The sequence below is a fragment of the Calonectris borealis genome, chromosome 2 (assembly GCF_964195595.1).
Source record: "Calonectris borealis chromosome 2, bCalBor7.hap1.2, whole genome shotgun sequence".
Classification (NCBI taxonomy): Eukaryota; Metazoa; Chordata; class Aves; order Procellariiformes; family Procellariidae; genus Calonectris; species Calonectris borealis.
The window spans coordinates 152623450-152640655 of NC_134313.1; the positions used below are offsets into that span (position 1 = coordinate 152623450).

At 38.2% G+C, this 17206-nt stretch overlaps 1 protein-coding gene across 1 annotated transcript in view; it reads left to right on the forward strand.

Annotated features, from left to right (window-relative positions):
* The window catches only part of MYO3A (myosin IIIA), a 120386-nt gene that overhangs the window by 35081 nt on the left and 68099 nt on the right, over nt 1-17206 (forward strand). The window contains exons 5-8 of the mRNA XM_075143942.1: nt 538-637; nt 13571-13647; nt 14947-15092; nt 16760-16825. Coding sequence (XP_075000043.1) covers nt 538-637; nt 13571-13647; nt 14947-15092; nt 16760-16825 — 389 coding nt within the window. The remainder of the gene's footprint in view (nt 1-537; nt 638-13570; nt 13648-14946; nt 15093-16759; nt 16826-17206) is intronic.

Consider the following 17206-nt stretch of genomic DNA (forward strand, 5'->3'; position numbering starts at 1 on the left):
ATACAGTTCTGCATCAAAATCACTTTTCTTTTGAGAAATAGCAGAAATATACCCAAAATACTGTCCAGCTTCTTATGTCTGGATCCAAAATACTTTTATAGCAAAATGATCAACAAATCTAGTGAATTCAAACACTGACAAGAAATTTTTTTTTGGCTAATTAGGATCAAGTGTCTTTATTTTTCATTTTCTTTTAACCAGAATTTGACTTTCTGCAGTGGAATTTAGGCCTTAGCAGTTTTCTTTGAGTTTATACTCTAAAGGTATAATATATAAAGTAGATTTATAGTGCTTTTTTTCTACTTTTATCTTAAAATTTTTATTTGACATAAAGTGGGGCAATTAAAAAATATCTATTCCTCATGGTGTACCAAGTGTTTTTCCAGTAAGAATGATATCTCTGTGGTTTTGGATTAAAAAAAAAATCTGTTTTAAGTTTTTTCATGCTGTTCTGCTACGTTTTTGTTTCTGCAAATGTAGTACAGAGAACAGAGCTGTTTGTTAGTAAAAAGTTCATGTTTATATCTCACCTTCCAGGGCCTTCAGCATTTGCATGAAAACAAAACTATCCACCGTGATATTAAGGGAAATAATATCCTTTTGACCACTGAAGGAGGAGTCAAGCTTGTGGATTTTGGTATGCTATGTTTACTTATATAGACAACAAATGTTGTACATCTGAAGTATGGAAAATAGAGAAACAAATCAGAAAAGATGAATTATATTACATTTTTATTACGTCTTTGAGTCCTTCATTAAAAATCACTTAGATAACCGAAGTTACTTTTTAACTTGATAGAAATAAAATATTCACAGACTTGGTGTTTTTACAACTTTGCGTTTTCCAGCCATTTTGCTAATGCTGTTTAGATAGCATGGTTAACAAATAGAAGTTATAATATGGTGGTAGTAAGTGCCAAATGCTTTGGGGCAGACACAGTAAGTGAAGTGGCAAAGCAAGTTAATAGGGTTCAAAATAAGGTTGGGTTTTAGTGCCTCCAGGACTGTGCACTGGTTCAGTGAAATTAGGAGCTGATAGGCAAAAGCTTCATGTTGTGTACAAGAGGACTTAGAACTTACTAAATACTGTGAAGAATGGGAGATCTCCACCTCAGTCACATATACTTCATTAGTTTGATTTGAAACAAAACAAGAGGTAATACCTGAAGGCAGTAGAGGGAGGTAATCCCCACTTTCCGAAGTCTGGGAAGACTAACAGATTACTTTTGGCAAGTCTAAACCTAAGACTTGGCATTAAATGAAAAGGGTCTGTTCAAGTCTGTTAGGCCTAACATAATTCTTAAATGCTGTCATTTGGTTTTACCACCAGAAGGCAAAAGCAGAGACACAGGTAAGTGGATGCACCTGTTATTTATCAGCCATACCACAGTGATTTGCCTTAAGAGTGTATTGACTCTTGTTTTACATAAGGGGGGGTATAAAAATTTGCAATGCTTGTTATTATGAACTATTATCCTCTGGTAGCACACCGTCTTCTAATGTTTAAATTCAATTTATTGGTCGCTACTTTACAGCATAGCAGCCAATTGTAACTATCATGATTCCATTCAGAGATGGAAAATCTTCATTTTTCCTTTACTCTCCTATTTTGTAATGAAATTTATTCAATTGATACGTAACAATTGTTTAAACTAATCATGGGATTTTAACTCCCATTAGTGTAGTGTCTTCCTGCCAGTAGATTGTATTTATGCAACACTCATTACTTCACACACAAAACCCCCACAGCTATTAGGGTTACTAATTCTTCTGAAAATTCATGTATTTATATTCATTATTTTATTCGTTAGATAAAATCTTCCGTTGAAAAGCCTTCAGACTTCCTAAATTATCTGCCATACACTTACTAGTATTTTCTGAAGTTTCTGGAAGTTTAATGTGAGGCAAAATCAATATTTTTGCCCACAGGTTTTTAAGGTGCTGTGAATACTAATTTTTTTAAGGTGCTGAAGGCAATTAGAGCCATGGAGGATCGATGCTTCTGAAAATTAATTCGCTTATGCAGATGTCAAAACATACAAGCTGTAGGCATGAGGACCTGAATTCTTTATTCCCCAGTTACTGCAATCTACTGCTAAGGCTATAATTGAAAAATAATCTTTAAATCTTATGGGAAAAATTGTGAAGCCAAAGCACAGATGAGAATGTGCGCAAGAAACAAACGTACATACACACACTTTTATGTGGGTTGAAGAGGGGCCTGTAATAATAATATCTACAGTCCTTCCTCTCAAAGAAATATAGGAACTACACCTTAACGTAGGAATAGATAGAAATTTTCTCTTCCTTCTTTTCTTTTTTTCTTTTTTCCCCCTAAAACCAATCTGCAGCCAATAACGAGTAGTTTCAAATGGGAAAAATTTATACATATTCACAAAATCATCATGGAAGACATACCGTTCACCCTTCAGGCTGATGTTTAAGATATTCAGCTGGGATTTGGGAGATTTGTGTCTTCTATTTAAGAGGATTTAAACCCACATTAATCAGATTCCAAGAGTATTTTTTAGCCAGAAATGTGAGTTGATCAAAATCTCTCATGTTGACACTGCTACAGACTGTTGTACATTAACATTTATTGGATCAGGGACTGAAACTCGTGGCCATCTTTTTACTATATAAGCCTGTGAATCTGCAGGCTGCAGAATGAGATAGACACGCAGGCACAGCCTCTTTTTCTCCCAGTAAATACTCAGTGGAAGCAAAATTTTTGTTTTAGGTTGAACCAATTATTACGTGGGGCCAAACAAACAAAAATCATCCAAATAATCACACAGCCCTTTCTAGCATGCACACAGCTTTTCCATTGTGGAGAGGGGAGCAGAGACAGAGGATCAAGAACTCCTTCAACCACCGAACACACTTGACAGAGGAAGTGAGCCCTTCCCAAGATAATTTTGTCTGCGCCATTCTCCTTCATGCTGGTTGATGATGAGATGTTCCTCAAGAACCCTTTGCCCTCCTCCATTGATACTCTTTATGGTGGTTTTCATTTAAACAGGTACATAAAACCTGTATCTGAAAGATGGACCTGTGAAGTGCCTTATGGAGCACAATACTAGAAAAGGACCTATTCTCAGTCTATATGTGTTGTGTGGTCATGTAACTTGAACTTGTGTCTTTTTTTTTTCTTTTCTTTTTTTTTAAAGTACAGTTAGGAACTTTTTAAGAGTCATAAGTGAAAAAACAGTTAACCTTCAGTGAACTAAATCACCTTTGAGAATAGCTTTTCTTTCCTTCGTTCTTTTTGTACTCTGAACTTGGTGTATGGTGTACTGCCACTGTGAGTCCTTTCTTGCACTGCAGTCAGCAGTACTGACTTTCCAGAAGCTTCATTTTGTGACACAATTTGTAGACATTGTCTTATGGTTGTTGTGTCATAGGCATTTATGTATGCCGTGACCATGGTTTCTGAACTTCTAGCATGTAAATCCAAATTAATTTAATGCTAGATACCTTTTGAAAGACTTGTGACAAATTTATCTGCAGCTTTTACTGCCTAAATATCTTTCAGTGTCTGACCTTGTTTCATCAGTTAAAAAACTGCCCTGAAGTCACTTGCACACATAGCACACCTCATCTGTAATAAAGATTCATATATTCATCTGCATCTTACAATGTGTAACTGATTTCATAGGGAGCTGGATGTATAACATCTGCTTATGCTGACAAATACTTGCTTCTTTGAATAGTCCCTCTCAATTCGATTTCTTTTCTTGAAATCAGGATGCTGCACAGGGCCTTTCATGTATTAAATAATGTTAGTCTAAGACACTATTCCCATTTGGAAATTCTGAGATGTCAAATAATGTGCTGTTCCAAAATGGGAGAAAAGAAACTTAGCTGTGTTATTATTGTTCTTATTTTAACTTTGGTCTGAAAAAGTCCAAGTGACATTTCATTTTGAAGATTTGACGTGTTTCTGAAATCCCCTGCCATTGCAGTGAGTCTGGGAGCTTGAAAGCCAGAGCTTTTCACACTTATATGTTATTGAAAGAAGGGGAACCTAGAGGACACAACTCCCTATCAGCAAACTAGACAGATTGCTGACATGTGGAGTGTCATGGAGGAAAGAACCATTTTTCCACTAGAAGTTTTGAAACATTTACAGTCATGTGGCAAGTGATTCTTTTAGCTAAAAAGAGGCGAGTGTAATGCTGATGGAAAATTCCTCTTCGGCTATGTTTTTGAGGGTTGACCTTGTAGGCTGATAGTCTTGAACAAGAGCACAGGTAGCTCATACTTCTCTGGGACTGCTGAAGCCTGCTGTCACAGACTAGAAATATCTCAGGATGAGCAGCTGTTGCCTTGGAAATGTCCAGAAAAAATGTAAGTATAAATTGTACTCCACCACTTAGGCAAATGCATAGTTTTCCAGCAGCACTGTTCCTTGCCGAAGGCCATGTCCTTCTATGCATCAAATGAAAACATGCTTTCACACCACATGTAATTAGACTGTTGACATTATTATCATGAAAGATCACTGGAAAGAAAAAAAAAAAGAGTCAGACATCTAGAAGGATATTAGAAATATTCATGTTTCCATAATGAAAATAAAATGTTGGAGGACTCATTAAATCTTTGGAATTCAAGCCTACTTCTAACTACAAGAGAATCCATGATTCCCCTCAGTTTGCCTAGTACTGTCACCGTGGGAAAGGGGATATTGAAAAGGATTGGCAGTGTCCATTTTCAGTTTCTTCTTAGGCATTTCATTAATGGTATCTAAAACTCTCCATCATTAGAGTCTCTGGATAAGCAATACATAGGAAAGATCTAAGGGTTTTTATAGGTAAAGCAGGTTCCAGTGGAAGACATGGAAAGAAGGTAATGCAATCTCACTGCTGCTGGCAGATGGTGGAAAATTACAAGCTGTTCTGCATGCAGTTAATGGAATAATGACTTCAAGCATTCCTTTAGTACTGTGGTTAAAGAGATTGCATAATTAAAATGTATTGTAGCATTAATGGAATATATAGTGAAGGTAAGATGATTTTTGTATTTGAAACATGCTTAGTTTGCATTTTTCTGCTTTTGTTTCAAATGTTAGAAGTGTTGGATTTAAAAGTTGCGTGTGAATATTGTCTTTGCATTCCAAATGCAGTTTCAGATATCATACTTTGCATGTAGCTAGCACGGTTTTATTGTGGATATATAGTAGCCTGACTCAACTAGAGATTTAACATGAGTATGACTCACTGGGGGAAAAACGGATTGGGGGAGGGAATGCTGTATTGCTTTGTTTAGACATACTGAAAACTGACATTACTTTGTTTAATACTTGAACTATTTCTTCCATGTAGTTTGGAAACTGCAGGTAGACAGAGGTCAGCTTTTGGGTTTGGAATGTAATAGGGTTATTATTTTGTTATGAAGAGAATGATCATTCTTCTTTTAAAGATAGTTGAAGTCATTAAAATTTAAGAGCCAAAGAAATCTTAATGCTGGCATTTCTGGATGGCCTTCTTATTCAAAATTGCAATTTGGTGAAACAAGCCAATTGTAAGACACTCTTTTTGGTAGTGTATTTTTATATCAACTCTGTTTTTACTTTAAAATGCATATATCATTTCATTTAGGTAATACTAAATGAACATATTAAGTTCATTTCATAATTCAGTTGAGTTCATAAATTAAATTTCTTGGAGTTTTTTTCCCTAGAAAGAGCGTGTAGTAATTCTGCCAACATTCTCTGTTGTGACTCAGTAGTGGTGTGCTACTTCTTCCTTACAAATTATGGAATGTTAGTAATGCTTTACCACTATTAGTGATCGGTAACAATTGATCAATATAAGTTAGACTGCGTAGGTATTTTTGTTATATTTTATTGCATTATATTCTTGCCTATTTTGATACACAAATACAGACCAAAATATTTACAATTCTGTGACTCAACTAAACAGGTTGAGTTTTTGAAGTGTGGATGAGCCAGCAGCCGCTATAATGACAAAGTGAGAGTAGTAAAATCAGTTACACTAGACAGTATGTCCAAAATAATAGGGACAATCTCAAAGTAGTTAATGAGTCCATGGTAAGAGTCCATGTTAATAGTTCCAACTACTTAATTGCTCACCTCTCCTGGTTTTCTGATGCATGAAGGAGCTTTCTGCTAGTCTTGTGGGGAAGGCATCTGAAATCTTGGGTCAGAAGTTAGGGAGGGAACCACAGCACTGAGCTTCATCCTTTCATCGTGACACCTCACCAACTCTCGTGTTCCCTTGCTGTGACACAGTGCTATGGCCTCTCCTTACCACGAACAGGCTTGATTGATAGATGCAGTTTGTTGACTGATCACAGATCAGTCTAGCAGGCCTTGTGTGGCACATGGCATTGCAGAGGGAGAGAGGGCTCACAGCACTGTGCTGCAAATTCACGCAGCACAGGTCAGGCTGCAATGGATTGTGAGTCTAGAGCCACCTTGTGCTCAGTGAACAGGTTGAGAAGTCAGTTGTGAGTGATCCAAGTTTGAGCATTGGGGCATTTTGGGGAAGGACATTTTAATCTCCGTCCCTTTTAATATATATCACAGTTTCCAGCCTCGCATGTCCTGCTGACATTGAAGAGGAGCTCAGCATGACCTTGAGTAGTTTTCCAAACTTTTGTAGATTACTTATTCTGGAGTAGTCAGACTATCCTACTGCATCTCTTTCTTCTTGTCCTGCATTAGCTATAAATGCTGTCTGAATCATTCTGCAAAAATGAAACAATTAATTAAAATAATTTAATTTGAAAGTATTCAAAAATAAAATAATTTTCTTTCTGCCCTTAGCTTACTTTAAGCAATGAATCATAGCAAGACTTGTACTTGCCTTAGTCATTCTAGCATGCATCCATAATAAAGCTGTCTGCTTCACTGATTCAGATCAAAACCAGACTATTATTGTGTTGTCATTTCTGCATACCATATAGCATGACATTCACATGTTACTTCTAAAAAGCATTTACTAGGGCACTATGGCAGAAGCCAATAAAAGTAAAAGACTTTGAAGAAAGCTTTCTTCATGAGCAGCTTGTCAAACTGCTTTGAACCCAATCAAAGTAATAACTCCAAATTTTTCAAACCAGGGTTAGTAGGGATAAGATGGATTGCATTGGCTTGAGCTGTGGAGCATTTTCATTGTTGAATGTTTAATTCTTTGTTGAAGGCTTAGTCCTTAAAAACTTATTTTATGGGCCATGGGTGAATGAAAACCTTTGTGCTGTCCAGTAACAACAAAAAGAAATCATGTGGCCAAATGCTGTATCCAGGATAAGCTGTTCACTTGGTCTTTCAAATATTTTCTTCTACTAATTCACATAAAGATGTCACTGATGGCTTAAACATTAAAGAAGCTTGACACAAAAAGCTGGTGTCATATGCCAGAGACACATGAGGCGAGAAAATAGCCCTTCCTGGCCAGCAAAGACTTCCTCTTGGTTTTCTCATGGGTCACAAAATAGTCATCTCTTGAGGTTATTAGAAACCCTCTGGTCTCACCTATGTATACTAAAACCCATTCATTTTTACCTGAAAATTGAACTCAATGACTCGTTTGCACTGAAGTGTTCTGGTCCTTAGGTATTTTAAATATTCTGTCCCATCAGCATTGTTGCCAGTAACCCAGATAATTTTAACAGGAAAACCATGTCACATAACAAGGAGAAAAATCGCCAGGGTATTCCCAGTCATACAGGGAAAAAAATCCTTTTTGGGTCTCAAAAGTGGCAGTCAGTTTGAAGTCTGGTATGTAAGGAAGGCAGCATCTAAGAAGGAGGACTTTCCTCACCAGCATACTGCACCAGATTGTGAATAGCTGCACAAATCCCTGAGGCTCCAGAGAAGACTAGTTCCCCTATCTAAATACATGTGGCCAATTGTGCATCAGGAAAACAAATGTTCCTATATATCCCTTTCAGGAAACCAGCTGAAGCCCTGGAGCATGAGATTTGATTAGAATCATTGGCCTCGTGCCGCACTGAACTGTCAGGAGCATGTGGAGGGCAGCCCGTGGTTGCCTGCTCTACTGGGGACCATGGAGAAAGGGTGCAATCAGAATTGTAGACTAAGGGAAGCTAGAGTACACTGCCACACCATCCTGCCCAATCTCCTGTAATAAACAAGTTCTCTGATTTCTTAAAGAAAGAAGCTGTATTAAAACTTTTTGTTTAAAAACTCTATATATCTCACAGATGTAGTGAATGTTCTGCTTTTTTTAGGTTGCTGTTTGCTATTTTATTATCGGTATGTACCTTGTAGTGATTCTGTATCTGATTTAGGATTTTCATTTTGTTCCTTACATGCCTAAAAATGCCTTTTCTTTGTCTTTAATCCTCATGGTGACTTTACTTTGATTCCTTTAGTTTTCCATTTATAGCGCCTCTATTGTTTATTTTACAGTATAGATTCACTGTTTTTTATCCCCCTTTTACTCCATGCCTCTTAGTTTTATATTAAACACGACGGATTTTTCATCTCCCAGGCAGTTCATATACATGGTCTTCTGCAGTTGTAAAGGGCCATTTGGGTAGCTTTTGGATATGCCCTATTTCAGTTAAAGATTTGTATCTGCAGTGTGTGTTTTCCTAAGTGTTTGGGAAACTCCATTTTTCCAGTGGCCATTGTCTTGGCAGTCTGTTTCATCATTAAAACACTATGTGCATTAAGACAATACATAAAGACAGGGGATGTGATGCAAAGGACATGGAGAAGGCACTCAATGTCGTCTTTGCCACGGTCTTTACTTGTAAAACTGGCCTTCAGGAATCCCAGGTCCCTGAGACCAGTGGAGAAGTCTGGAGAAAGGAAAACTTACCCTTGGTACAGGAAGATCAGATTAGGGAGCATTTAAACAAACTGGACATACATGCATCCATGGGACCTGATGGGATACACCCAGGAGTGCTGAGGGAGCTTGCCAGTGCTGCCATTGCAAGTCCACTCTTGATAATCTTCAAAAGGTCTTGGAGATCGGGGCAGGTTCCTGAGGACTTTAAGAAAGCTATTGTCACTCCTATCTTCAAGAAGGGCAAGAAGGAGGATTCAGTGAACTACAGGCTGGTCAGCCCCACTTTGAACCCTGGGAAGGTGATGGAGCAAATAATCCTGGAAATCATTTCCAAACATATGAAGGACAAGAAGGTGATTGGGAGTAGGCAGCATGGATTTATGAAAAGGAAGTCATGCTTCATCATAATATAATGTAACACCTTTCAATATAAAATGCTGCTGAAAATTGTAATTTTTTGGCTCCTCATTTCACCTTTGTTTCCTATTTATTTCCATACTATTGGTCAGAACTTGGTTTTAGTTCTAGATTTAATCTGAGCACTCATCACTGAGCAGAAGTTCCCAAGCATGCTTTTCTGTCAACAGCTCACCCAAGGAAACGATATTGCCCTGTGCTCTTTTCATTTAAAAGTCTGATTTTGAGGTCAGTTGATAGTCTGTGAGGAATTCTGAATATTGACATTGTTTCAAAATGGTTCTGAAACACCTCTTGTGAAGTCATCAAACCAACCACTTGTGTCCTTATGGTCTGTTAGTAACATTTTCTATTAAATATCTTTATGTTTTCTATCCATGCTAAGTAATTAAACCTGGGAGAAGCTCTCTGATCTCCCTTTACAGTCTTAGTGGGGATGCCACGATTGTTGCAATACAGTTGCATGTAGTTACATACCTGGTGTGTTGTGACATTTATCATTTGGATTATCGGAATGACTTTGTTTTAATCTTGTTCTTTCCCTGTTGTCTTTTGTCATTATGGAGTATGAAGGAATTACGTGTATTTTTTTTTAGCATTTTGTATGCATTTCAGCTGATCTGTCTGAAATTATCCTGTCTGGATATGTACCATTACACAAATACAACCTGAAAGAAGGAAACAAAGAAATGAGACAGTGTCAAAGATAACAGCAATTACAAAGGAGTTGAGTTATGACCCCACCATTGTTGCATGGGAAGTAGCTACTTCTCTGTCTGCATCTTGACAAGAATGGTGGCTTCTTCTCAAAGTGAAGCTTAGGGTGCTAAAGGAAAACCTTAAACCATTAGGACCTGTTGCCTCCAGATCTAGTAAAAAGGTGGAGTTGAGTGATTTATGAGGGACTGCCTTCACGCTATTGGACAGAGAGGCAAAGAAGGAGAGGCCACTTTTTGCAGCAAACAGCATGGAATAGGAATGCTAAAACATATCTGCCAGCGGGCTTAAGGGGAATGCAGTGTAATGCTGCTGTTTTACATCTGTTTCTCTAGGAAATTAAAAAAATGTTAGGAAATAATTCAAAGCATTGCAGCCTGTTTAGATCTGCAAGGTTAACAGTATGGGCAGTTTTTGGTCCGGAGACTAGCTTGAGGAATGATCAAGTTGCAGGTTCTTAATTAAAAGAAGGTCACAAAGAGGATGCTTTGGTAGGGAAGTGGACACTGAAGGCACAAATGAAGAAGGGTTGTGGAAGAGGTAGCCAGAGGCAGTGTGATAGCTACAGTGTAAGCCCTTGGGGGTGGGGTCTGTGTTTTTATGTATGAATACAGTGGCTAGCATGTTGGGAATGCAGTCTCCCTGCTGCGTGCCAAATGTGAATTTAGTAGAATTTGCTAGGGCTCGCCATACCCTCATTAGCATCAATCAGTAAAATGTGCATACTTCTGTCACAAGACATAATCATAAAATGATGTTGTACAGCCTCCCAGTTTAGATCAGAACAGTGTCTGCTCAGATTGGGTGCTACTATGAGACAAATCTTTCCTAATAATAGGGAGCTCATTTCTGCACTGTTTTTCTTTTATTGAGTGCTAAGGTCATAAGTAGGTGGCTTTACTTTCAATGTTATTCCAGTGTGCCAGGTTTTGCAATGAAAAGCTTGAATAATACTCATGGTGTAAGTCTACTAATTTCCAGGGTTTATTAGTAAATAATGCCTGAAAAAAAGAAAAAAAAAAGTATTTTTCCAACTATATGCACAATATTTTCTTTTGGGTATGGTGTGCATTGGTATTATTAATGCACTTATTTTTTAAGCTCTTCACTTTCATAAGATGTACGATTTGTATGTAATAAAACACCATTTTATGACATATTTTTAGATTTTCTTAGGAGAATATTTGACTCATTTTGTAGCAAGCAGTAGTAAAGGGGAAGGGGGAGGAGCAAGATGTTTTTGTTAGAAAATACACAAGTTAAAAAAAGCTGGTCAGCTATATGCTTGACTGGTTACTGAAATGCTGGAAGAAATGTTACTAAGTGTGGAATTACATCATCTTTCTTCTATACACAGAAAAAGCCCAAGGAAATATCATTTGTCATAAGACCTACGCTCCATAATCTGAAATGCCACTTTACTGCTAAAAGCAAAAGGATAAAAAAACAAACAAACAAAAAGCACACAAAAAACCCGAGAGCCTAAAGAAAGTATTGGTGAACAATTCAAATTAAATCAGCTTTTTACTGAAGTGAAAAAAGGGGGAGGAGGAAAAAATCCTGCAGTTTATTTAATAATTACATTTCAAAGAGAAGCAAAAACCAGTGCATAGACACAGAAGATTGTGCACATTAATGTTCCTTTTATATTTCGCTCCTTATCTCCACAGAAAGTTATGATTGTTTATAAAATCTGACGCTGGAATAATAAAAATTCAGTTAGTGCCTTCCTTTGCCTGCAGATCTGAATCCCGGTTCCTCTTCCAAGACTTCAGAAAAGAGCTTAGCACAGGGGACTCCCACAACATGTAGAAATTGAGAGGGGAGAGTAGCCTCCTCTCCCTCCAAAACTGAGGATCACGTAATTATGTCTGCTTGCATCACTACAACAGTGACCGACCCGTGGTGATGTGTGCTTACTCCTTGCTTTCTGAATGACGTGTTTTCTTTTGCTGAGGGCTCGGAACAGCCACAGACTCCGTGAGCCGGAAGCTGGACCTCAGACAACTCCTTGAGGTAGCAGAAACAAAGCCCCTGCTTAGCTGAGCTGAAGCAGGATTGATGGACTTTGTGCTAAGACTCACATTGTCCTGCTTCCCATGGTGCAAACGCTGTATTGGACTTTCTGCAGGCACAGAGAGAGAAAGGGATGCAACTTTCTCAAGCCTGGAGTAGACTAGAGGGAGACAGCCACAAAAGCAATGGTTGTGTTTGTCTCAAAGGAACAGGCAGGATCTTTCTTGCTGCCTTATTTTCAGCAGTTACATACATTTCTGTGGCGGAAAAATGCAGATATTTTGTGAATTGGAGCTGAACACATAGCTTTAGAGTGAAAAAAAGGATCAAGTCCTCTATGGTTTCTTGATAATCACTGAAAAATCCCAAAACAATCAAATTCTATCTAGACAGAGGTTTAGTTAGTATTTCCACTGGGCAGTTAATGTGAATTGCTTCGTTATGAACCATCTGCAGGGTTTTCAGGAAGATAAGGTCAAGCGTGTTCAAACCAGACAGTACAGAGTTGAAACTGGCCAGTGGTGCTCACTGGAGCTTCATGTATTTCAGAATAATGAAATGGCACTCACAGAGTGAAACTGAGTCTTTTTACTTTTTAAAAGAGAAAGCAGATGTATGTACGAAGGCAAAATAAGTGAGTTTCAGTGTCAGTCAGACTGAGGTTGGAACAAGAGTAGAATACAGAACCTTTCTTGCCATCCATGATATTGGCACTTCAGAATATGCCTCTGGTGGACCTCACAGTTGGCTATGACTCATAAATCCATGATAGTTCAGGACATGCTAGCTGAGGGGCTGTTTTTCTCCATGTGTTGTGCTCTCCCCTTTGCACACGCTAGAGATATTTCCAACCAACACACCCTTGTTTTGTAAGGAAGGAAATAGGTGGCAGGCTGGTCAGAAGTGTGCTGCAGCCCACTCAAATTCCTAATATTTCAGTGTCTTTTAATTTAAAGCCGTAAGGAGTCTTCAGACTTCAGAGTTCACTTTCCAGCTCTTGGCCTGAAATAGTTAATTCCTTAAACTACGGCTCATGTTACAAAGCTGATTTGCAGGCATTTGATGTTGCTTTGAGAATGTGCTTTGTGCATGGAGAGAATTCTGGTTTTGTAAGAATTTTTGAGGTTTCACTGTTTAGTTGTTTCTTTTTTATGGCAGAGCAGCTAAGAGATGAGGATAAATATCTTTTCTAGTGTTCAACCTGAAATATATAAATGATGAAACGGAGGTCTAGTGTCAGTACTAAGCATTAAAAGAAAAAGAATCGGTGGAAGATACAGTACTTTTTTTTTCTCCCTACCTAAGTGCTTTACCGCTCTCCTAAAACAGGATATAGAAAAACTGTAATTAGCCAGTCAAAATATATGGAGTCAGATTACTAATTAAATGCTCATTTGGGACTAAATCCCGGTCCTACTGAAGTCACTGGGAACAAAGGATGCGGAGACCCTCAGCTGAAGTGCTGAGTACCTTTGAGGACTGGGCCTCTCTTTCCAGAGAACTGGAAAGATATATTTGAGATTCGCCTGCAGAGGAAGTCGTAGCATGACAAGACGAGGATGGCACCATTTGGAAGGGTTGTCTTGGATGGAAATAGCAGTTGCTCTGATTATAGCCTCCCTTCGTTCTTCCAGGTGTGTCTGCTCAGCTGACCAGCACTCGTCTCCGTCGGAACACCTCCGTGGGCACCCCGTTCTGGATGGCTCCAGAGGTTAGATTCATGTTTTGAAACATTTTATCACGGGCATTCGAGCTGCCACATTCTGCGTTTCTGCTCTTTCTTTGTCTTTCTTCCTGACCACTGGACCTTTCACCACGTGAATTAGCAATGTCCTTTAAAAAAGTGTTTTAAACCTTTTTTCTTATGTGTTTGCAAGGATTAAGTTACAGTGGGGTTTATTTTTGAAATTACAAGGTTAGAGCCAGAGATCAAGACATTGAATTGCTTACTAAAATGTTAAAGAGGAGAGGGTACTACCAGTGATCCTTTCCAGCCTTCCAAGCTCTGAAACTATAGGTATCTCATTTCCCCATGGATGGAAGGAGCCCAGGGTGGTACTGTGATACATTATAGCTTTTATTTTTGGATTTCTGCACCTGGAAGGTTTTTAATACTAAATATCCATAGCTGACAGCAAGAAATGGAAGAATTGTGAATTAGTAAGATGTACTATGTATCTTTGGAGATTTTTCTGGCCTGAAATTGAAGCATGTAAAGATACATTTTAAGCTGAGGCAGGAAAAATGCTTTGTTATAAATAAGCCTATATACTTACACTGTTTATGCACACGCAAACACATGTGTATACATCTATTTATAGCATGTGAAACTACTCTTTATACACACGTATTTTTATAAACATACTCTGTTTATACACATTGTCTAGCCATGTAGCTAACGGGATACACATTGGTTTAGACCTGTAGCTAATGGGATGAAAAATTCTAGATTCATCTGGCATTGTGGATGAGCTGAAATGTATATGAAATTAAACACATTTGCTGTAATCCGGTGGCCAACACATTGTCAAGAAATTAGCTTGATCTTAAAATTGGCTGATTTGGCTGAGTAACAACCCAGTAGGAGACAGTGAATTCAACTTCTGCTTTCCTACTTATTTTAACTTCATAGAGAGAGCAATATAGCTCCATTAGTAATTTTGCAGGAATAATCCATAGAAAAGAGTTTTAGGGTTGCTGAGTTTTCTTGTACTTCCGTCAGCCATGGGATGTAGTATGACACCCTCAGCTGAAAAAGCCAAGGATTTGCACCCTTTTGTCAGATCAGGGAACACGTGGTCAGAGAACCTGGTGTTCACAGACACCTGCTTTCTCTAGTTTAAGCATTGCATATTTTCAGCAACAGGATGCTTTAGCTTGCTAAATGTGTGCAAGTCTGTTTATTTCACCCCGTATCTCCATCCTGTAAGAGATTCGCCCAGCTGGGGCTGTACTCTTAAATTCATACATTTGACCATCCAATAACCATCCCAGTCTTTTACTCCAACAGGTGATTGCCTGCGAGCAGCAGCTAGATAGCTCCTATGACGCCAGATGTGATGCATGGTCACTGGGTATTACTGCAATAGAGTTGGGAGATGGAGATCCACCCCTTGCTGATTTGCACCCTATGAGGGCACTCTTCAAAATACCAAGGTAATATCTTGATGTGTTTATTTCTTGCCAGGTTAGACTGAACTTTTTCCTTAACTGTTACTTTCTTCAAACTTAAACTGTTTAAGAATGTGGAGTTTCTTCATACTATTTGTACTAGGAGGAGGTTAGAAATTGTCCAGCTGTATTTTCTGCCCGCTCTGCTTCAGCCATGTGCACACATTGAGAAGTTCAGAGCTGATTGTGGCTACATTTGAGAAAAAGCCATAAGGCCTTCTCATGAGCGGACTGCTGCCCAATATACACGAGTGCAGGACTCAGCTGAGTCCTGTATATTCTGTTACAGAGGATGACTTATGATAGAAATAGAGTCTGGCTATGCCACCAGTGGTGAACAGGCCCCATACCTGTCCTCAAGAGTTGTCCCATGTCCTTTGAAGCAAAGTATTGTTCCACCACTTACATACATTTAGGCTGCCACCTTTCATTAGCTTGTGCTGGTCCTGGCAGTTCCATGCTTCTGTCCTTGAGCAGTGCAAATAGCAACTTCTTTCACATTTTCTTTGAAGTTGGAGATAAAAGTACCCAAAGTGCCACTTACAGCGTTTCAGAGAACATCAATCTCAAAGTCTGTAGGGGATGATCATACAGCCATTTGTGGATTTCAGTCTAACTGATGAAGTACCACAACACTTGAGACCAGATAGTATACCTGAGTGCTTCAAGTCCTTTTCAGCCAAGTCACCCAAATTAGATTAAATTATCTTCAGGTTTAAGAAATCTTGGCTGACTTGGCACTGAAGCAAAGCATGAATGCTCTTCCCACCTTTACTTGCTATGGGAAAAGAAGTTGCAAACTGCTGTGATCAGTAATTTCAGCTAGGCCTTCAAAAAAAAATCTGGCTTATACCCTTACAAATATTGGCCACCTACCCTTTCTGCCCTGGAGCAAATATAAGATCAATACCCTTTCATTTCACTAAGTGAAACCTGAAAGTGGTAGAGTAAACATTAAGCAGCACTTAAACAAAAGCAGTTATGATGATTAATCAAAAATAGACAGAAGAGTCACCTCATCTATAGGTGATTCCTTTTGTCTTCGTGACTACATTCAATGGAAGTGGTACCTCTGAATGGAAGAAGACTGTTAAAACAATTTGAACCAAATTAACACCTAGAATAAACAGCTCTAACTCAACAGAAAAGAAGGAAAGAATTTACAATAGATTTGTATTTAGTCCTTCACTTGACTTCTGATTATCTTCTGATGAATGAGAAATAGTTAATAAAGTGCTAGTTCCTTCTGACACTTTGCTCAGCAAGTTGATTAATTCAGTCCTTAAAACTTAAAATAGAATTTCTTTTTAAAAAATACTCTTAAGAAAGTACATTGAAAAGAGAAACTTGCCATTACAAGTGAATAGTCATTAATGGGTTGTTAGTTTCATTTCCGTTTATTGATTTTATTGAGAAAATTACGGTGATTCTGAGCTACGCTTGGTAGATCATCTCCATGCTATTTCTCCTTGTTAGTTATGTAAAGTAGGAGAACCAGTGAGGCATTGTATCATCTACCCGTGCTTCTTTTACCAGTGGAAATCAATATCTTTTTTCAGTGGCCTTCTAAAACTCATTACTCAGCCTGCCTTCACACATTGTTTTTGTCAAATGAGTAGCTTATTAACTTATCATCACACTGACCTTTGCAGGAATCCTCCTCCAACACTACAGCAGCCTGAACTGTGGTCACCTGAATTCAATGACTTCATTAACAAGTGAGTAACTACAGTGAGACCACTGTAGCTGAATATGGAACATGTGTAAATGTCATGTGTAAAATATCTTTGTATTCTCTGTGAAAATCCGTTGCTACTAATATTTTTCCTTAAAAACCTCCTTTGTAAATCCAGTAAAGCCAAACTTCAAAGTGAGCCTCCAGATTTAAAACATGAAATAACATTTTAACACCCTTGATATTTCTGTTTTTCTTAATTTAAAGAATATTTATTTTAAATTATTTTAAATGCAGTAATTTCACTTCTTGCACTCATCAATTCTGCAAAACCTTGCAGTTTTCAGTACAGAGCTGTTGTGATTAAAATGGATGTATTCATTATGGGGGTATGAATGAACTACAGACAAGCATTTCAAAACTT